The sequence below is a fragment of the Macrotis lagotis genome, chromosome 1 (assembly GCF_037893015.1).
Source record: "Macrotis lagotis isolate mMagLag1 chromosome 1, bilby.v1.9.chrom.fasta, whole genome shotgun sequence".
In the NCBI taxonomy this organism is placed as follows: domain Eukaryota; kingdom Metazoa; phylum Chordata; class Mammalia; order Peramelemorphia; family Peramelidae; genus Macrotis; species Macrotis lagotis.
This window is the reverse complement of record NC_133658.1, coordinates 575350668-575373696: the sequence shown is the minus strand read 5'-3', so window position 1 is coordinate 575373696 and position 23029 is coordinate 575350668. Positions and strand designations below refer to the sequence as shown.

At 34.5% G+C, this 23029-nt stretch overlaps 1 protein-coding gene across 1 annotated transcript in view; it reads left to right on the top strand.

Moving 5' to 3' along the window:
• EAF2 (ELL associated factor 2) overlaps positions 1-23029 on the top strand; it is a 72794-nt gene that overhangs the window by 4790 nt on the left and 44975 nt on the right. The window contains exons 2-3 of the mRNA XM_074214623.1: positions 3740-3834; positions 10938-11074. Coding sequence (XP_074070724.1) covers positions 3740-3834; positions 10938-11074 — 232 coding nt within the window. The remainder of the gene's footprint in view (positions 1-3739; positions 3835-10937; positions 11075-23029) is intronic.

Here is a 23029-nt window from a genome sequence, read left to right as displayed (position 1 = left end):
GATAGTGAATGATCAAGGGAGGAAATTTTGAGGTTAAGGGAGACGTGGGCATTTTTGTAAGCACTAGGGAAGGAGCCAGTAGATGGAGAGATTGAAATAAGTGAGAGAGTGAAGATGAAGTGGGAATATCTTTTGTAGAAGATAGGATGGAATGACATGACTTGTACAGGTAAAGTGGTTTACCTTGTAAGGTGAAGAGCCACTTCTTCATGTGAGTTAGGAGTGAAAGTGAAGATGCTAGCAAAAATCATTTAGTTGATGTGAGATGAGGGTAAAATGAAAGTGCTCTCTGTGAATAGCCTCATTTTTTTCCCCCCAGGAAAACATGAAGCTAGGCTTTCAGCTAAGTAAGTGGGGACAGAGGTGTCCTGGAATGTTTGAGGAAGGATGAAAAGGTTTTGGAAGAGCTGCTATGGGGAGGGAGGTAATGTGTTAATTGTAGAGGTATACACATTAACAACAGTTTTGTGAATGGATACAGCTCCTCTCAGCAGTTCAGAGATCAAAGATAACTCTGGAAGACTTGTTATAAACAATGCCATCCATATCCAGAGGAAAAGAAAAGAAAACCCAAACCACAGAATATGAATGTATACTGTGTTCACTTTTTTAAAACTTCATTTATGTTTTCCTTTTCTATCTCATGGTTTTCTTTCCTTTGCCTTAGTCTTAATTCCCTTACATAAAATGACTAATATGTAAACATATCAAACAGAAATGTACATGTACAACTTTTGCCAGATTATTCACCACCAAGGGGAAGGAGGGAAGGGAGAGTGGTAGACAAAATATATAACTTAGAAATTTGCAAATGGATGATTGTTGAAAAACTGAAAGCATTAGTTGGAAAAAATAAAATATCAGTTTAAAAAATTTAGAGAGGTATAAAAGGATTGCTCAGCAGTAGTGAAACACCCATGGTTTCATAATTTTCCCCAACTTCACATGTATAAGAAGGGAGGCAGTGGATTTGGGGAACCTTTTCATACCTGCAGTTTCCCTTCCAAACTAATAGTAAAAGAAAATCATAACCATGAAAAGGTCTTGATGTTTAAGGACCAGATAATGAGGAGAAGTGGTAGATTGTTTTATTAGGGCTGCAAAGTGATGCAGTGAATAGAGCACTGGCCTAGGGAGTCAGGAGGACTGGAATTTGAATCCAGTCTCAGACACTTGACACTTACTGTCACTTAATCCTGATTGTCTTGCACCCAGGGTCATCATCTGTCATCCTGATTCATATCTAGTCACTGGACCCAGATGACTTTGGAGGAAAAAGTGAGGCTGGTGACTTAGCATAGCTCCCCCTCATTCAAGTTCAATTCATGGGCTTGTCATGATATCACTATGGTCTTCTTCAAGATTAAAAGATAATCATCATCATCAGATTGTTCCTATTAAACATTAGGAGGAGAAACAACCTGGGCAGGAGCAAGGGACCTCATCAGTGTGATGTCTAAAATTTTGCATTTATAGTGGAAATAAAAGGTAGGAGTGAATACACATTTTGAAGAATACACATTTTGTTATATTTATTTGGTGCTTTAAGGTTTCCACATTATATTGATGAGGTAAATAATGTGTTTTCTTCAAAATATAGGATAGGAAATCATCTTAAGTGATTTGCTTATGGTCACTAAGTACTAGTCATCACTTTTAATTAACTGGATTCACTCAGGACTCAAGCCTTATTCATGGGTCCATCACCTCAGCAGCCCAACAGTAGCTGTGTCCTGACACTTGAAAGATAACTGTTAATTCACAGGATTCTCAAAGATGTATGTATCAGTCATTGCCTAAGAAACTTCTCGCCCTTCCCCCCCCATTCTTCCAAGCCCTCTGAAATCTGGGACATGAGCATCAAGAAAGAGGACTAAATATTTTCTTTATTCCTTACGATCAAGAAAAATCCTCTTTTCAGTGATGTCCACTACTACTGTTCTTCAAATTCACTTAGGCACAGTCAGGTTTTCCACCTTTCACCATCACTCACAACTTGTTCTTATGAGATTCTGGACATTTAAATTCTTATCTCAGAGCACAATTTTTTTTTCTTTTACCTCATCCATACTATAAATAAGCAGTATTGAATATTTGCTGCATACTCAGCAAATATTTGATGATTGTAGAGAAAGGTAGTTTTGCACAGTAGATAGAGAGCTGGCTTTGAAGGAAGATCTGAGTTCAAGTCTCATCTCTGAGTGGGCATATCACATGACTTCTCAAGACCAAGTTACCTGGTAAATTCAGAACTCGTAGTATCGCTTCCTTGTAAGAGTTAACTATGAAAATGAAACTACAAATCCAAACTAATTCTTTGCTGTTATTTAAATAATTTCTATTTTTTAGATTTTTTTACAAGGGAATGGGTTTAAGTGGCTTGCTGAAAGCCACACAGCTAGGTGATTATTAAGTGTTTTAGGCCAGATTTGAACTCAGGTACTCCTGACTTCAGGGCTGGTGCTCTGTCTTCTGCTCCACCTAGCTGCCCCGATAATTTATATTTTTGTTAATCTTTATTTCTCTTTATATTTATCATGTATACATGTTTCCTATTTTAGAATATAAGCTTCTCTAGAGTAGAGATTATTTTTCATTATTTTTATTTGTATCCCAAACACCTCACCCCTTGGCACATAATGAGAATGTAATAAATAATACTTGTTGAATATCATCTGTAATTAAAGATCATTTTTTTTTTTTTAGATTTTACAAGGCAATGGGGTTAAGTGGCTTGCCCAAGGCCACACGGCTAGGTAATTACTAAGTGTCTGAGGTCGAATTTGAACCCAGGTACTCCTGACTCCAAGGCCGGTGCTCTATCCACTGCGCCACCTAGCCGCCCCTAAAGATCATTCTTGAAGTGCATTTTATTTTGTAGGGAACACTGAATAATATTATTATTGTGAATTTCTCAGAAGCACTGTCAAAATTGTTTGGCCATATGCATTAAAATGAACCATTCCTATATCACATCAGATTCCAGCAGTTTTTGACTTTATTTCTTTAGTCCCTAGTATTGATTGCAATGCTTAATATTTGTAGAGTACTTTATTAGATACTATAAGAATATATGACTGTTTTAGAGGAGTTTACGATCCAGTTGAGAAAATGTTTTCTCAGGTGGTGAAAAATGGCCTTTTATGAGTATAGAAATAAAGGTTCATTATGTTTACAAAGGACTAATTTGTCAATATGTAAATAGAAACTTTGCTACAGATTTGCTATAATGTGTATTAAGTATTATATAGCCCAACTTTTCTAAGCAATGTTATATAAAATTTTCCTGTAATTTTTAGAAGCTAAAAGACCATAAATTTGACCTTAAATAGGTAAATTGACGGCAACTAAGTGGCACAGTGAACAGAGCACCAGCCCTGGAGAAAGGAGGACTTCAGTTCAAATTCGACCTCAGACACTTAATAATTGCTTAGCCATGTGACCTTGGGCAAATTACTTAATCCCATTGCCTTAGATAAATAAAAAATAAAATAAATAGGTAAATCGATTTAAAATATTAAAACATTAAAAATAGCATGTTTTACATAGATATTCTTTTCTTAACTACATATAGATTCCTGAAGTTTTAAGAAATTTTTTCAATATTTCTCTTAACTATATATAGGTTCCTGAGGTTATCAAAAAATTTTCCAATATTTCTGAAACATGTTCAACTTTTCTTTAATAATTGCAAGTATTTTTCCAAGTTGTCAAAATCACTGTTATTGTTTATTTTTAGATGATTTTAAACCTGCCTCTATTGACACCTCTTGTGAAGGAGACCTTGAAGTTGGCAAAGGTGAACAGGTGACAATAACACTGCCAAATATAGAGGTAAGTCTTGTCATCCATTTAAAACAAAAGAATGTTTAAATGGGGGGGTATAATCTGAAATAGAGCTTCAGGAAAAATCAAAATTTTGAGTCTGAAAAATTTCAAACATAAAATCTTTGTTCTCTTTCTAATTGATAATATGAACTATTTAATAATTCTAGGATTTTTTTAGCACATAGCTATTAGTTTGAAATAATTACATAATCTGGTGTCTAAAAAGAACATTTAAAAATTTAATCCAATTAATTATTGCCAGTCAGAACAGTATCTAAATTCTAGAATTGTGTTAAACTTTTTCTGAAAAATATCTCAGGAAGATTTTTTTTTTGATAGAATGTTTCATTCTGCAAAGCCAAGAATTGGCTATAGTTTGCTTATATTTTAGGGTTTTTTTTCCTTTTTTCAAAATTTTGAATGTAACAGCAAATAAAATGTGTGCAGCCATATACAAAGTAGAACAGGAAAAAAAGGATTTGAAATTATGTGTTATATACTCACGCTTTTCTTTGGAAGTATATAATAAATTTAACATGTACCTTTCAAAACTGTCTTGTCTGTGATTTCTTTTGGCCTTCTCTTTTTTGCATTAAAAACTGCTTCAGTGACACTTTTTTTCTTCTTTTCCTTTTTTCTGGGGGGGGGAGGGGAAAGGCAACCCTATTCTTAGCTCCCTCTCTTCAATTTCTTTATAATGGGAAAAAAAGAAAAAGTTTCTGTTATTGCTTCAAATTTCTCTTAAATACTTTGTGTTCTCTTCTGAGTTGCCTAAAGGAAAAATTGAAAATATAATACTGAAATTTGCATTTCATTGCAAATGAAAATTGCATATAAGTAGTGTATGACACTATATATTTCAATTCAGTTTAATACAGCAAGTATTTATTGAGTGTCCATTGGGATTGCCCAAATCTACCCTTGTTTGGTTTACAATCTAATAAGGGAACATGGTACAAACACAGAACTTCTAATACATAATAAATATGTAAGCAGAGTGCTTTGTGAGGTACGAGAAAGGAAAGATCATGCTCAACTAGTAAACTATCTGATTATATCTATTTAAAGATTGTCTGGAGCCTACCAACCCAATTCTTCAGCACTGAAAAGCTTTCTATTGGTAACAACCACTGCCATGCTAGACTAGCTGCAAATTATATTCTTGACAATGGATGCTTGTTTCAAATTGTGTGTGTGTGTGTGTGTGTTTGTGTGTGTGTGTATGAAAAGAAGAAATATTTGATATAAATTGGATTGTTTTATCAAATGATTGCTTCTTACTATCCCCACTAGAAGAACAAAGATTTCTATATTGAAAGTATTTCCTCTAAAGTCCAGTCAATATTTGTAAATTGTCTACTCCATGTATAGAATTCTCACTTGCCTTAAAAATTACTATCTCTAAAACAAAAGTAGAGATCATGGAGATGCTACAGACCTAACACAGTTTGTTTCCTAGATTTTTTTTCTTCTTTCTTAGAGGAAGATGAGAATATTTTGTGCTTTTTTCATATGAGACTCTGAGCACTTGCTGACCCTCTAGACTCCAGACTGTGCCTGAGGGAAGAGCATAAAATCTTTTAGCACTAAGACTAGAGTGAAGTTGATATATTTTTCATTTCTTAGTACTCAAAATGTTCAGAGAAAACCTTTCATGTTTCTCCATATACTTTCTTTGCTTTTTCAGAAAAACACTCCAAAAATTATTGGATTAGTCTATCAAGGAGATCTCTTCGTAGCATAGTTTAACTTATGGCCCAGAACAGGACATTTTTGTGTACTTATTGAGTTTAGTCTCAGGGGAATTCTCATTAGTCGTAAATCTTTTTGACTCATCTGAAGTTTCCCCGAGAAGATTAAAATTTAGTCTCTGTTTACATCTTTGTGATAGAAGAGAATGGTAAGAGACCTTAAGTTCTTAGGCAAGCACTCAGCCCAGCAAAGCATTGAATATAGAGAATGCTTATTTAATTAAGCAACAATAGCAATAAACCAAATTGTGTTTTGAGCTATAAAGCAGCTCCCTCTTTTTCCACTAAGTCCTGTAGACCTAAATGCCTTAGGCCTCCTGCAAGAAAGCATTGAAGGTTGTTATGGAAAATCCTACCCCATCAGAAACATACAATCCTCCCAGTACTTCCAGTACTACACTGGGAAGTGCTACTGATCTTTGGAGAGAATTTCCATCTTAGAAGGATAAAGCTAGGTCAGCCTACCTGCACAGACTGACTTCATATATGGCTTGTTGTGATAAACTAGGTCATTTAGTACTTCTGAGAGAGGATTAAAAACTTCATTGATGATTTCCCTTTTACTTGTAACTTTGAATTTTCCAGTATAATTATGGCATATCAACCATCTTAATATTTAGCAATTTCAATAAATTATATGAAGTATCTAAAATGAAACTTTAAATAGTATTTTTATTAAGAATTTTTTGTTTTGCTATATAACTTAATATACTTCAAGATTTTTACACCTATTCTCATATAATTCTCACAATGAAATGTTATGAGTATATTCTTATCCCCAGTTTACAGTTGAGAAAACAAATCTCAGTCAAGTTGTAGTGTAGATTCAAACAGGACTTCCCTGACTCCAAAAGTAACATTTTCCCCAATGTGCCATATTGTCTCTAAATTTTAAACTGTTCACAGTTAAACCTGACTAAATAAAAAAAAATGACCACAATTTAAATGTATACAAAATTTTATTCTAAGTTTTCTGAAGTTTTCCACATTCTCCCCTTTTTCTCTTCATCTCTTTTTTCTTTTTCTCTTTCTCATCTGTATCTTCAAGGTATTATGGGTAGTGGAAAGGGTGAAGGAGAGACTTTCAATAGCAGTACGTGGGCAGCTAGGTGGTGCAGTGGTTAGAGCACTGGCCTTGAAGTCAGGAGATTAGGACTTCAAATCTGGTCTCAGATACTTGCCACTTACTAACTGTGTGACCTTGGACAAGTCACTTATCCCTGACTGCCTTGCATCCAGGACCATCTCCAGCTGTCCTGATTCATTATCTGGCCCATATGGCTCTAGAGGACAAAGTGAGACTGGTGACTTAATATAGCATCCCCCTCACTCAAATCAAATTCATGTACTTGACATGGTATCACTTCCCTGGTGTTGTGGTCTTCCTTAAAAGTAAAGGAAAGGAAAAAAAAAACCTTATTATTATTATTATTATTATTATTATTATTATTATTTGATTATGTGAACTCGAATATATTCATGTAGGGAGTTTGACTTGTGTTTGTCTGTAAAGATCTGTGAGTTTGTGTGTATGAAGTCATACTTAAAATACCATTTTTAGTGGAAATAAGAAAACTCCAGGAATACCCTACAGCATACATGTACTAAGCAATGTATTAAATACTAGGGGAGATAGACCATTATTTGAAACATGGTTCTTTCCTTGAGGAATCCAACAGTTTAGTAACCCCCTTTGAGAAATCCTGAATAATCATCATTTGAATACTGTTGTTTGAAATATATATTAATGTAATAAGAAGAATGCAGAGCGTAACTTTTTCTTTTAGGTTTCTTTTTTTGCAAGGCAATAGGGTTAAGTAGCTTGCCCAAAGTCACACAGCTAGGTAATTATTCAGTGCCTGAGGTCGGATTTGAACTGAGGTACTCCTGACTCCAGGGTGGGTGCTCTATACACTGCGCCACCTAGCCGCCCCATAACTTTTTTTTAAAAAGATTTTATTTGAGTTTTACAATTTTTCTCCTAATTTTACTTCCCTTTCCCCACCCCCCACAGAAGGCAATTTGTCAGTCTTTACATTGTTTCCATGGTATACATTGATCCAAATTGAATGTGATAAGAGAGAAATCATATCCTTAAGGAAGAAACAAAGTATAAGAAATGGCAAGATCAGACAATAAGATATCAATTTTTTTTTCTAAATTAAATGTAATAGTCCTTGGTCTTTGTTCAAACTCCACAGTTGTTTCTCTGGATACAGATGGTATTCTCCGCTGCAGAGCCCTAAATTGTCCCCAATTGTTGCACTGATGGAATGAACAAGTCCATCAAGGTTTATCATTGCCCCATGTTGCTGTTAGGGTGTACAGTGTTTTTCTGGTTCTGCTCATCTAACTCAGCATCAATTCATGCCAATCCCTTTAGGCTTCCCTGAATTCCCATCCCTCCTTGGTTTCTAATAGAACAATAGTGTTCCATGACATACATATACCACAGTTTGCTAAACCATTCATCAATTGAAGTACATTTATTTGATTTCCAATCCTTTGCCACCACAAACAGAACTGCTATGAATATTTTTGTACAAGTGATGTCTTTACCCTTTTTCCTCATCTCTTCAGGGTATAGACCCAGTAGTGGTATTGCTGGATCAAAGGGTAGAGCATAACTTTTCTTAACACTTCTTTCTCTCACCTACAATTCCACCACCACTGTAATATTTTCTAAGCTAATTAATAATGGTTCTCTTTAGGAACTTCTAAGTTCCTATGTATAAAATCCAAGACTATATAGGATCAAATCTTATGAAAGGTTTAGCCAAGAGGTCAAAAACTTAATCACATTTCTACTTGAATATGCAGCCTATGCCTTGTTAGTAAAGTATTAATAATCCACCTTGATTTTTATAGTTCTAGAACAATCATAAAAAATAAAGAATGGAAGGATATTCTTCTGTAAGCTACCCCATTATGAAAGTACCCCTTCAGATAAAATCTTTCCAAAGTCCTCAGTCACCATGGAAAATGTTAGTAATTTATATTCTTTCTGAAAAAATAATAATTTCATAATATTCAGAAGCTTCTAATTTAATCATCCTAAACTATTAATCTTGCATTGGAATAGTTTTCTGTGCTATACAGTGCTGCCAAGTATATTCCTATAGTTCATTTTGCCACATTTTTAGCCTCATCAATAGCTTGTTGAATGAGAACAATGTTACAAGTCTGATCCTTATGTGGGCTAGTAGACTGTGTGTTCAGCCCACCTCCAATCCATTGATCCCAGTCAGAATATTCACTTTTCATCACAATAAGAATACTAGTTGAGAGAATAGGAATAGATCATTGTTAACCTTTTCATATGATTGATATAATTGAAAATACCTTAGTTTAAACATTAGGGAATTTGGGTGCTCCAGTTCTGACTCAAACTGTGTGACCTTGGATAAGCCCATGTCATGACCTCTTGGCTTTATTGTTGGAAATAACTGCCCTGCCTCTCTGGGATAATAAGTGAGAATCTAATTGGATAGTGGATGTAAAAGTGTTAGAAGATCACTATGAAGCATTATTTCAGATATCATACCCTGTAAAATTCCCTCAATGAAAGGACTTTGAAAATGCTGCCTCTTCTCCCAACACCCACTGTCCCTCCCTGCCAAAGTCAGCCAACTCTTACTTCAAAAGGAAGCAGATTTAGTGTGCCTGGGGTAGTAAAAGGTATAGGAAGTGGGGTAAGGAAGACCTGAGTTCAAATATGAATTTAGATTTTTAATAGCTGTGACCCAAGGCAAGTCATTTAACCCTGTTTGCCTAAGTTCCTTCATCTGTAAAATGAACTGGAGAGAAATGGCACAATTGAAACAGCTGAACAACAACATTAGCAATTAACTACAGCTGCTCTTTGACACAACTTGTTAGGGAATTCATCATATTTTTTAAATCGTAATTATTGCCTGCCACAAACTTTGGAGTAATGTACTCGCTGTCCTAGAACTAAAGTCCATATTGTATTTAGTGATGAGTCATGGTAGCATGGCCTGACTTCTGCATGTTCAAGAGTTCTCTTGAGTAATTTCTCCATTTGTAATCAGGTGCTTTAAAGAATACATTGGCAGGGGCAGCTAGGTGCCTTAGAGGATAGAATACCAGCCCTGGAATCAGGAGGACCCAAGTTCAAATCCAGCCTCAGACACTTAATACTTACTTAGCTCTACTAAGACTATATAGGATCAAATCTTATGAGAGGTTTAGCCAAGGGGTCAAAGGCTTAATCACATTTCTACTTAACCTCATTGCCTTGCAAAAACCAAAAAATAAGTAAATAAATAAAAGAATAAATGGGCAGCAGCAGCCAATGTTCAAGATTTGGAATGGTATTAATTTAGGAAAGCAAATTCAGCTTAAGCATATGGAATGTGTATGAGGGAAGTAACATTCTTCACCTTGTCCTTATGAATGAGATCAAAAATCTTTTGTACTGTCTTTTTAAATTCACCAACATGGATATTAATAGTGCTGCTATTGTAGTCATCAGTAATTATTATCATTCAAGGAAGTTTATTTTGACATCCATTTCCATTCATCTACACAAGTGAAATAGTTATCTTTTATTATTTGATCAAGTCCCTGGATAGGATGAGAGGATCAATGATTTCACTGATCAATGTTGAGCATAGCCTATCTATGCCTTATCCTAAGAGATTCTTTTTTTTATTTTTTTATTTTATTTTTAATTTTTTTTATCCTAAGAGATTCTTAACCATATCTTTCCATATATCCCTCATTGAAGATTTACTCTAAATGCTGGAAATCTTCCTATTAGTTTTGTTTTTTAATATTCTGTGGGTACCAGTGAACATTGGGACTGTCAATGTGTTTTATTCTTCACTCTTTTCCTTGATGATATTTTACCTAACTTCTATGTTATATGTAACTAATACAATGTAACCTATTAATACCTGCAGTAATCTCTCCATTATCCTTTGGAATATCTTCAATTTAAATTTTACAGAGATCATGGATTTTTACCTCAAAGCTCTAGATTTTAAGAAAACAAGAAAAATAAAAAGTTCAAACATTTGAAAGAATGAAATTTGGTGATAATTCTATCCTTTAGAGTTGAAAATTTTTTATCTCTAAAATTCAGGTATTGAACTAGATATAATCAATTAATTGATTAATAAGGATACAAAAAGATACAAAAGATAGTCCTTGTCTTCAAGGACCTTACAATTTAATGGGAAGACAACATTCATACAAATATATACAAGACAAGCTATTTACAAAATAAATAGGAAATAATTAAATGAAGGATATGTATAAGGTTACTTCTAATTCTAAAATTAGATGATAAATTCTAATTAAATGTTAATTAACTAGTTAAAAATTTTCAAATAGGGCTCAACACCACCAGTATCTGTTTTCAAAGGCTCAAAGAAACCTTATCTAAAAGAATGTATTTTGATTATTAACCATGATACTGGAGAATGTCGATTAGAAAAACTCAGCAGCAACATCACTGTAAAGAAAACAAGGTAAGTGGTTTAATAAAGAAATAGAATTCTTTTATTAAAAATTATTAAACCAAGTTATCATGAGATTTGTTATATTTTAATACATCTGTCCTATGAAAAAGTTTGTTTTATTTCCAAGTTTTAGAGCCTAAAATTTTTAATTTTTGGTTTTTATTTTTTGCATCTCTTATACTAAATGACTTTCTCTTTTGTTTATTTCTGAATGCTAATTTTTTTCACTTGCCTTATTAATAATTTTCCTTCCCTGAGTAACTTTTGCTCACATACTTGAAGAACATTTTGAACTAAAATCTTTTGATTGTCATGGTAAAGTAACCAAAAATTACAGAGACTATTTTGAGATAAATTTTCTGGAACTGCCCCAATCTCAGGAAGGTGGTGGTGTGTTCAGAGTAGATATCCTTTGTAAGACCATGTGTGTTTATTTTTAGTTTGAAAATGATTACCTTCCAATAATTTAAACACAAGGTTCTCCTTATATCTCTAATGTATATTTATCTAGACATTTTATTAAAGATATATAATTTCCTTGATGTGTTTTCTCTATTGATACAGATCACATTCTTTTGATACTATAATTGATGAATGATAAAAAGCATTTATTAAATGCTTGTTGTGTGCCAAGCATTGTGCCAAGGATTGGAGATATAAATGTAAAAGATAGATCATGCAGTTGAGCTTGCATTCCAATAGAGGAAGCAATGTACACAAGGGAGCTGTGGTCCAGGAAGGAAGTTTTTGTCTGATGAGGGAGGTAGATGGTGGGGGAGGGTCTTGATGAACAGGGAGTTGTATGGCCTAATATAAAAGTACAACAGGTCTAGTGAATAGGATTAGCAGTAGTACTATTCCTTAACCTCTCCCTCAGAGTGAGGCCAGCTAAGTGAGCTAACTTTCCACTCTCTTAGTCCAACCAGTTAGGTTGGACCTTAGGGCAAGAGCTTTAAAGATGAATGGATTAATTCCCCTAGGTACTGAGGGCCTGGATTATGAAGGTCCAGGTAGGGATAAATAAGACAATGGGGCAAGACTAGAAGGGTGATTAGATGTTATATGATGTGAAAATGAAGTAGGACCAGCAAGAAATAGAGAGTTCTAAGTGGGCAAAGTTTGCATTCATTCCATCACCATCAGCTGATCTGATAGTTGCAAGGCCAGAAAATTTATCATCTAGAAAGTCCAGCCCTCTGGTGATGGGATGCTCTAAATCTAGAGTCTGGAAGTTGAATGAAAAACACAAAGACTATTTTCAAATGCTTTCTAGTTTATTAGGACCTTTCTGAACTTGCTTTCTGCTGGCATAGCCTTCAAGAAACTAGAGTTTATTATAGGTCATGCTGGAAGCACAAGAGTAGGAGCTTTAATGTTAAAGATGGTTCTAGTATGTAGGATCAACACATATAATGATTGATCAGTGCCTCAAAAGTCAATAATTTTATTGGATTGACTACTCCATTGATACAAATTTCAGCCCCACTAAAAGATGGGTTTCAAGAATTGTTGCCAATGACCACACATGGTGATGAGTTCTTCCAGATTTCTCTAACTTGCTTGCTTAGACACCAAATAAGTCTTTTTTAGACTCTAGCCCATACTTTAAATCATTATATCTTGTTGGGATCTGCCAAAGCTTGCCCTTCATGATCCAGAGTCATCACTTTTCTATAATTCAAGAATATTTTTTTTCAATATTTTAGTGAATCTTTGATCTTCCCATGATAAATATTATGAGCTATACATAATGTCGTCTTGTTTCCTTTGTCTCCCCCACCACATGTCCTTCCCTATCTTCACCTTCACCTTTTCATATTTATCTTTTTTTTGAGTTTGGTGTTCTTAATAATCTTTGCTAAAACTAGTGAGTGATCTTACTGCACTCAGACAACTGATTCAGAAATAACTCCTTACAAGTGATTAACTGTTTCTTGTGAATATGTAATTAATTTATTCATTAATATCATGATTGCTAAGCAATAAGTTGAAATATTGGAACAGTGAGATGATTAAGTAGAGTACCAGACTTGGAAGTCAGGAAAATATGAGTTCAAATCTGAACATTGAAATCTGAATGGGGGACCCTGGGCAAATCAGTTAGCCTTTAATTTGTCTTAGTTTTCTCTTTTGTACAATAATCTGGCATTCCGGTGCCAAGAAAATTCCAAAAAAGGTCATGAAAAGTAAGTTGGACATGACTGAAATGACAGAACAACATATGAAAGTTAAAATATTACTGGAGAGTTGGAACAATATCAATACTGATATTCTTGCTATAAATTAAACTAGAACACATAAGGCTAATGCAATGGAAGAATTATTCCCAGGCTCTAATTTGGATGTGTTTTCATCCTTGGTTCTTTCTTAAATCAACTTTATGGTATGTTTGATCATCTCATCTCATGCTTATGATGACCACAAAAAGACTGTCACAGGATAGTAAAAATTCTATGACACATCCTCCAAATCAGATCAATCCATACCTCAACACTTGCTGACTTTAAAGTGAAAGTAAACAAAGAATAAGTTGACAAAAAGAAAAAAAAAGTTGGAAAACATGATTTGGTATTAAAAGCACAGGAGCTGGTAGATTACTCAAGTGTTTATGATATACATATACATATGTATATCATAAACACTTTCTTTTTAAGTAGGGAGTGAGAAGATATTAGATAGTGATATTGAGTTCAATAACATCACCAAAAATGAAATTGACTATATACATTGATGGAAATGATAGGTTATCAATGAGGAAAATCCTTGTCAAATTAGTTATCTATGGCTGATCTGATCATCAACTGCTTAGAACAACAATCAAATTCAACACACTAAATTATAAGGAAGACTAAAGATGAGAATATACTGCAGTTAAAACAGCTACAGTCGACCTTGGATTCATTAAAACACTGAAGTATTAAAAAAAAGAGAGCAAGATAGAACCCTTAAAGACATGAGCCTAGAGCCAAGCAGAAACACCCCAAAAAGAGAACTCTGCCTTGACATGCTTTCTAGTTTTATATTCTCTTTTGACCTCAAGTCATAACCCATTTGTAAAATTTAAATGACAAATACACTTCAGTTTTTTGATGTTCTCTCTGAGGGAGAATAAAAAAAAATTGAATGCTCTAATTATTTCACCTTAAAAAGCTAAAATGAGGGGCAACTAGGTGGTGAAATGGATAGAGCACAGGCCTTGGAGTCAGGAAGACTCTCAGACACTTAGTAATTACCTAGCTGTGTGACCTTAGGCAAGCCACTTTATCCCATTGCCTTGAAGCTGTCTCCCCCCCCCCCCCAAAAAAAAAGGTAGAATGAGTAAAAGTGTCCTCAATGCTGTTTGGATTAAGAACTGAATTTGAATTTCTGCAGTAGTTGATTTTTTTATGTGTCTTAACCTTGCACTGAATAGTTGAGTGGGCAAGGTAGAGGAACATCTCCACACTTTTCCTCCATTTCTTTTCACCATTGTATATCTAGTTATATTTCGGTGCTGGACCTTTATATTTCTCTCTTTTTTGTTTTTGTTTTTGCAAGGTAATGGGGTTAAGTGATTTGCCCAAGATCACACGGCTAGGTAATTATCAAGTGTCCGAGGTTGGATTTGAACTCAGGTCTTCCTGACTCCAGGACCATGCTCTATTCACTGCACCACCTAGCTGTCCCTTATGCCTCTTTCTTTACTGTTTTTTTTATTCTTTCCAGACCCTCCCTGGAAAGCTGGGAACCAATTGAGGATATGCCATCTGAATTTTGTTCTTCCTTCTGTTAATCTCAATGGGTTTGACAGCTAGACCTGTGTGATCAACCAGGTGGATTGCTGTAATCCTTGAAATCAGTAGAGTCCCAGGAAATTCTGTTACACCTTTACAATTCCCTGAATATCCACTTAGAACTTCATTTTTATTTCAGTCCTCTCATCACCTCCCAGTCTCACTAAAAATGTCCTGTTAATCCATTGAAATATATCACAATGTCCACCAAAATTTAACTCATGCCCATACTATTCACTAACAATCTATCAATCATGTAGAAACATTTGTTAATTATTATTTATTTCTAGAATACAATGACAAAATAAAAATAAAATTCCCCTTGCCTTAAAGAATTTGCTTGGAAGAAGTAGGAATTAGGGAAATTTGGAAGAATGATATGAATTTATAGGGGCAGTGAGTATAAAGTGAAAAAAATTGAGGCTAAGGCTTAAGTGATATCTTACATTTAGTTGGAAGGGTGTGGATTTTAGGGGAAGCATAATGTATTTTGTCTTTGTCATGATAAGCTTGAGATAGCTATCATCCAGTTCAAAATATCTAATAAACAATTGGTAGTACAGAAAAAAGAGCTTAGGATAAGGGCTAGGACTGGATTTAACTTTGTAGAGATAATAATTGAACCTATGCGAACTGTTGAGGATATTGAAAGAAGTTAGAAATAGAAAACTTTATAAGAACATCCAGAGAGTGGGGTTTTATTAATGATTGGGTAAAGTATACTAAAAAGAACAGATGGGTCAAGGGGAAAAGAGAGGGAAGAGAGGAAGAAAGTGAAAGAGAAATAACCAAGAATAGAGAAGAAAGTATCTACGTAGAGAATTTTAGTTAGCAAGGTGAAATGTTGCACGTGTGGCAAATATTACAGAAAAGGATGAGGACTGAGGACAGTCCAACAGATTTGACAGTGAAGAAATATTTGATAACTAGAGAGCAATTTCAGTTGAGTGATGAGGCTGAAACCAAATTACAAGGAACCATAGATCATAGATTTACATTTGTAGGAGACTTGTGATATTCAAGTCAAACCTCATTTTATATATATAAGCAACTAAAACCTAAAGAAATTAATTGACTTAGTGTATAAGTAGGCAAAACTGGGATCCAGGGAACTGAATTGACTTACCCAAGGCTATATCCCTGTTCTCTGACTCTAGATCTGATGATTTACCCATAATCTTGGCAAACTAACCTCTTTTCCCTCTCTACTCAAATAACATTTTCAGAATTTAAAACTCCCAAATCAACTAAATGCAACAGTCTTTGAGCTTTCTGTACATTCAAGACTGTTAGCTACCCATACTTTCTGGAAACTTTCTTCTTCTTTGTCTTCTATAAACTACATTAACTCCTCCAAGCTCAGTGACTACTTTTTCACTTTATCCTCTAATATTTTCATCCCACTGAAATCTCCCTTATCTCTGAACCCATTCATACTATCTGTGCCATTTATATGCCAATAAATTGCATACTTACATAAAGATATGTATATTGTACATGTTTATATATATATTGGATAGAGTGCTGTATTAGGAAAACTCAAATCCTATTTCAGTTATTACTGTGACCCTGGGCAGGCAGGCTACTTAACTTTTCTCAGTCTCACTTTCCTTATCTATAAAATAACCTCATAGGATTGTTGTGAAGAACTAATGAGATATAGGAAGTAAAGAAAAAAGGAAGGAAACAAGTATTTCTTAATTATCTACTATAAGTCAGGCACTATACTGTACTATATGTTTAGGCATTGCTTTACAAATATTATCTCATTTGATCCTCATTAGAATGGAGGTGCCATTATTATCCACATTTTACAGTTGAGAATATGGAAGCAGAAAGAAGTTAAATGACCTGCCCAGGGTCACACAAGCATATATAGCCAGATATGAACTCAGATCTTCCTGATCCCAGGCTCGACTCTCTATTCACTGCTCTACCTCACAGCCTCTGTTATACTGACTATATAGAACTCTTCAAAACTGTAAACAGTAAGTGCATATTATTATAACTTTTTATATTTTTTAATTTTTCTGTAGTATTCTAGACTACAGAATATTAGAACTGATAAAGGTTGAAAAGGAAAATAAAAAGAAGTGGATAAAATATAGAAAGCTCTTTCTAGGACTTTAGACAGGAAAGTGAGATGGGAGACAGAGTGGTAGAGTCATTGAGTTTTTTGTTTTGTTTTTTTGTAAGCATGAAAGGGAATTTTTGTATTCTTGGGAATACTTGGTAACCACCAAGGAAGAAGTCACTGAAGAGAGAGAACTTGAATTTGAGAGAGTGAGATGGGAGTAATGACTGTAGAGAAAATCTGTCAGAGGAGATGGGAAGCAATTAAATCAAGAGAACAAGTAGTAGAGGGGTTGGTCTAATAGAAAGGAAGTTATATCTCTTTATCAGTGATCAGAATAAATGAGAGAATGAGTGATGATGTGAAGAATGGACAGGTGAGGGGAATGTAGAGGATGGAAAAACAGGTAGAATATGGTAGATAGTCTCGATTTTCTCAGTAAGGAAAGGTCTTCAGTTGTAGAGAAGAGAAAAAGGAGCTTCTAGAAGAGAAAAGTAAGGGTTTGGAACAATTGCTCTGGGGAGTGGGGTAGAGAATAGATAAGGTAAATTAGTAAAATTAGTGACAGCCTTGAAAAAGAAAAGGAATGTGGTCATGGTGAAAACTAAAAATGGGTTTAGGAGAGGTGAGGCACATAGGGAAAGATAAGAATGACGGATTATAGCTAAGTGGAGGAACTTGAGAATTCTTCAGTAGAATACTTGTGGGTAAATTCAAGGATGCAACCTTAGTGTGTGTTTGGAGTGAAGTGAAGGTTTAAGATCATGGAAATTGTTAATTTGGGTTGCAAGGGTATTTGAAGGAATGTTAACATAGAAATTAAATATCTGTAGTGTCAGGGCTGGGATTGTGATGGAGGGGAAGACTGAGCTCAGATACTGAAATCCCTAAGTAAGATAGGGAAAAATATATTTTAGCAAAGCTAATCAACCCAGCAAAGCTCACCAAATCATCAACTGAGCTGATTCTGACAGTAAATATGTAATATTCCACCTTTATATTCTCCTTGCCTTTTTCTCTGTAAAGTAGTAGGATTAAGTAACTTGCCCAAGGTCACACAGCTAAGTAAGTATTAAGTATCTGAGGCTGGATTTGAACTCAGATCCTCCTCATACCAGTGCTGGTACTCTATCCACTGTACCACCTAGTTACCCCAGGAGATATATTTTCATATCGCTGGGGCCAAATTTGATGATTGTGATTGAACAGCATTCAGGGTTTATTGCTTCCATGAAAATATTTTTACCTGCCCTTGTTTAAGGTGCTCCATTTCTTCTTGAGAATTCATTATTCCTATATCATAAGCCATGTAACAGAAATTCAAATTGCATTCTTAGACTCCCATCTTCTCAACTATTGTTTACTTCCCCAAACCATTTAATTTCTGATACCTTTTTATATTGCAACAGCAATGATGAACCCACCATCTATTACAGTAATATCTCTTGTTTCTTGTTTAGGATTTCATGAACCCTATCAGTGCTTTCTAGATTCATTCTGAGCTATACATTTTCTTTAGGTGAATCACCAGAAGTGGTAGCGGTTATTAACAAATGCTTTGTCATGTTACTGATGGATATAGATGACCTCTGATTATAGATGATCTCTAAATTAGACTGTGACCTCCTTGAGAGCAGTGACTAGCTTTTCCCTTTCTTTGCTTGGGAGAGTGTTTGACAAAGTAGGAAGCTAATAAATAATCTCACTGATAGACTACCATGTGGAATTTGTTGTATATCCTCATCATTCCTTGAAGTAGAAACTGTCTTTTTCAAAGTTGGCAGATCTTCTCTTTTTCCCTCTGTGGGAAGAATCCTTATACATATTTCACTGCTCCAAAGATTTAGTCATCTTTCTCCCTTCTTTCTCAATAAGATTCTTTTCCTTTACCCTTTTAAGCATTTCATCCATTCTTTTTTTTTTTTTTTTGCAAGGCAAATGGGCTTAAATGGCTTGCCCAAGGTCACACAGCTAGGTAATTAAAATTTAAGTGTCTGAGACCGGATTTGAACCCAGGTACTCCTGACTCCAGGGCCAGTGCTTTATCCATTACACCACCTAGCCGCCCCTTATTTCATCCATTCTTTTTATTTTTATTTATTTTTTTTATTTTTATTAAAGATATTACTTGAGTTTTACAGTTTTCCCCCACTCTTGCTTCCCTCCCCCCACCCTCCACCTCACAGATAGTACTCTGTCAGTCTTTACTTTGTTTCCATGTTGTACCTTGATCCAAATTGGGTGTGATGAAAAAGAAATCATATCCTTAAAGAGAACAGAATTCTCAGAGGTAACCAGATCAGACAATAAGACATCTGGGTTGTTTTTTTTTTTTTTTTTCCGAATTAAAGGGAATAGTCCTTGTACTTTGTTCAAACTCTACAGCTCCTTATCTGGATACAGATGGTACTCTCCTGTGCAGACAGCCAAAAATTGTTCCCAGTTGTTGCACTGATGAAATGAGCAAGTCCTTCAAGGTTGAATATCACTCCCATGTTGCTGTTAGGGTGTACAGTGTTTTTCTGGTTCTGCTCATCTCACTCAGCATCATTTCATGCAAATCCCTACAGGTTTCCCTGAAATCCCGTCCCTCCTGGTTTCTAATAGAACAATAATGTTCCATGACATACATATACCACAGTTTGCTAAACTATTCCCCAATTGAAGGACATTTACTGGATTTCCAATTCTTTGCCACCACAAACAGGGCTGCTATAAATATTTTTGTACAAGTAATGTTTTTACCCTTTTTCCTCATCTCTTCAGGGTATATACCCAGTATTGGTATTGCTGGGTCAAAGGGTATGCACATTTTTATTGCCCTTTGGGCATAGTTCCAAATAGCTCTCCAGAAGGGTTGGATGAGTTCACAGCTCCACCAACAGTGTAATAGTGTCCCAGATTTCCCACATCCCTTCCAACAATGATCATTATCCTTCCTGGTCATACTGGCCAATCTGAGAGGTGTGAGGTGGTACCTCAGAGAAGCTTTAATTTGCATTTCTCTAATAATTAATGATTTAAAGCATTTTTTCATATGGCTATGGATTGCTTTGATCTCCTCATCTGTAAATTGCCCTTGCATATCCTTTGACCATTTGTCAATTGGGGAATGGCTTTTTGTTTTAAAAATATGACTGAGTTCTCTGTATATTTTAGAAATGAGTCCTTTGTCAGAATCATTAATTGTAAAGATTGTTTCCCAATTTACTATTTTCTTTTGATCTTGATTACATTGGTTTTATCTGTGCAAAAGCTTTTTAATTTAATGTAATCGAAATCATCTAATTGGTTTTTAGTGATGTTCTCCAACTCTTCCTTAGTTATAAACTGTTCCCCTTTCCATAGATCTCACAGGTAGACTAGTCCTTGATCTTCTAATTTACTTATAGTATTGTTTTTTATGTCTATGTCCTGTAACCATTTGGATCTTATCTTGCTAAAGGGTGTGAGGTGTTGGTCTAATCTAAGTTTCTTCCATACTAACTTCCAATTATCCCTGCAGTTTTTATCAAGGAGGGAGTTTTTATCCCAGTGGCCAGACTCTTTGGGTTTATCAAACAGCAGATTACTATAATCTTCTTCTGCTTTTACACCTAGTCTATTCCACTGGTCCACCACTCTATTTCTTAGCCAGTACCAAACAATTTTGATGACTGATGCTTTATAATATAATTTTAGATCGGTTAGTGCTAAGCCACCTTCGTTTGCATTTTTTTTCATTAAGCTCCTGGCAATTCTTGACTTTTTATTTCTCCATATGAATTTACTTACAATTTTTTCTAACTCATTAAAGTAATTTTTTGGAATTTTGATTGGTAGGGCACTAAACAGATAGTTTAGTTTTGGTAGAATTGTCATTTTTATTATATTAGCTCTCCCTATCCATGAGCTGTTGATATTTGCCCAGTTATTTAAATCTGATTTAATTTGTGTGAGAAGTGTTTTATAATTGTTTTCAAAAAGATTCTGAGTCTGCCTTGGCAAATAGACTCCCAAGTATTTTACATTGTCTGAGGTTACTTTGAATGGGATTTCTCTTTCTAGCTCTTCCTGCTGTTTCTTGCTAGACATATATAGGAAAGTTGAGGATTTATGGGCTTTTATTTTATAACCTGCAACTTTGCTAAAATTGCTAATTGTTTCCAGTAGTGTTTTAGATGATTTCTTTGGATTCTCTAAGTAGACCATCATGTCATCTGCGAATAGTGAGAGTTTTGTCTCTTCCTTCCCAATTCTAATTCCTTCAATTTCTTTTTCTTCTCTAATTGCTGATGCTAACATTTCTAATACAATATTGAATAGTAGTGGTGATAATGGGCATCCTTGTTTAACCCCCGATCTTATTGGGAATGCCTCTAGCCTCTCCCCATTGAGTATAATGCTTGTTGATGGTTTCAGATAGATACTGCTAATTATTTTAAGGAACAGTCCATTTATTCCTACACTCTCTAGTGTTTTTAATAGGAATGGATGCTGTATTTTGTCAGAAGCTTTTTCAGCATCTATTGATATGATCATATGATTTCTGATAGGTTTGTTATTGATATAATTGAGTATACTAACAGTTTTCTTAATATTGAACCAACCCTGCATTCCTGGAATAAATCCTACTTGATCATAATGTATTATCCTAGTGATGACTTGTTGTAGTCATTTTGCTAAGATTTTATTTAGGATTTTTGCATCTATATTCATCAGGGAAATAGGTCTATAATTTTCTTTCTATGTTTTAACACTTCCTGGTTTAGGTAACAGTACCATATTGGTTTCATAGAAAGAGTTAGGCAGAGTTCCATCTTTCCCTGTTTTTCCAAAGAGTTTATATAGGATTGGAACCAATTGTTCCTTAAATGTTTGGTAGAATTCACTTGTGAATCCATCAGGCCCTGGAGATTTTTTTTTTTTTAGGAAGTTCAATAATGGCTTGTTGAATTTCTTTTTCTGAGATAGGGTTGTTCAGGTATTTAATCTCTTCTTCATTTAACCTGGGCAACTTATATTTTTGTAAATATTCATCCATTTCACTTAGATTATCAAATTTATTGGCATAAAGTTGGGCAAAATAATTTCGAATTATTACTTTAGTTTCCTCCTCATTGGTGGTGAGTTCACCTTTTTCATTTATAATGCTAGCAATTTGGTTTTCTTCTTTCTTTTTTTTAATCAAATTGATGAGAGGTTTATCAATTTTATTGGTTTTTTCATGATACCAACTTTTGGTTTTATTTATTAATTCAATAGTTTTTTTTGCTTTCAATTTTATTAATTTCTCCTTTAATTTTTAAAATTTATAATTTGGTATTTGATTGGGGATTTTTGATTTGTTCTATCTCTAATTTTTTTAGTTGCATGTTTAGTTCATTGATTTCCTCTTTCTTCAATTTATTCATATAAGCATTTAGAGCTATAATATATCCCCTGAGAGTTGCTTTGAATGAATCCCATAGGTTTTGGTATGTTGTTTCATTATTATCATTATCTAGGATAAAATGTTTTATTCATTCTATAATTTGTTTTTTGGTCCACTCATTTTTTAAGATGAGCTTATTCAGTTTCCAGTTTTCTCTGGGTCGATATCTCCTTGGCCCAGTATTGCATATGACTTTTATTGCATTGTGATCTGAAAAAGATGTATTCACTATTTCTGCCTTTCTGCAGTTGATCATTAGGTTTTTATGTCCTAGTACATGGTCAATTTTTGTATAAGTTCCATGTACTGCAGAGAAAAAGGTATATTCTTTTCTATCCCCATTCGTTTTCCTCCATATGTCTACCATATCTAATTTTTCTAACGATCTATTTACCTCCCTAATTTCTTTCTTGTTTGTTTTATGATTTGATTTATCTAGATCTGATAGTGGGAGGTTGAGGTCTCCTACTAGTAAGAGTTTTGCTGTCTATGTCTTCCTGTAATTCTTTCAGCTTCTCCTCTAAGAATTTGGGTACTGTCCCACTGGGTGCATATATATTCAATATTGAAATAACTTTATTGTCTGTGGTACCTTTTAGGAGGATAAAGTTTCCTTCCTTATCTCTTTTAACGCTATCTATTTTTGCTGCTGCTTTGTCTGAGATAAGGATTGCTACCCCTGCTTTTTTTACTTCAGCTGAAGC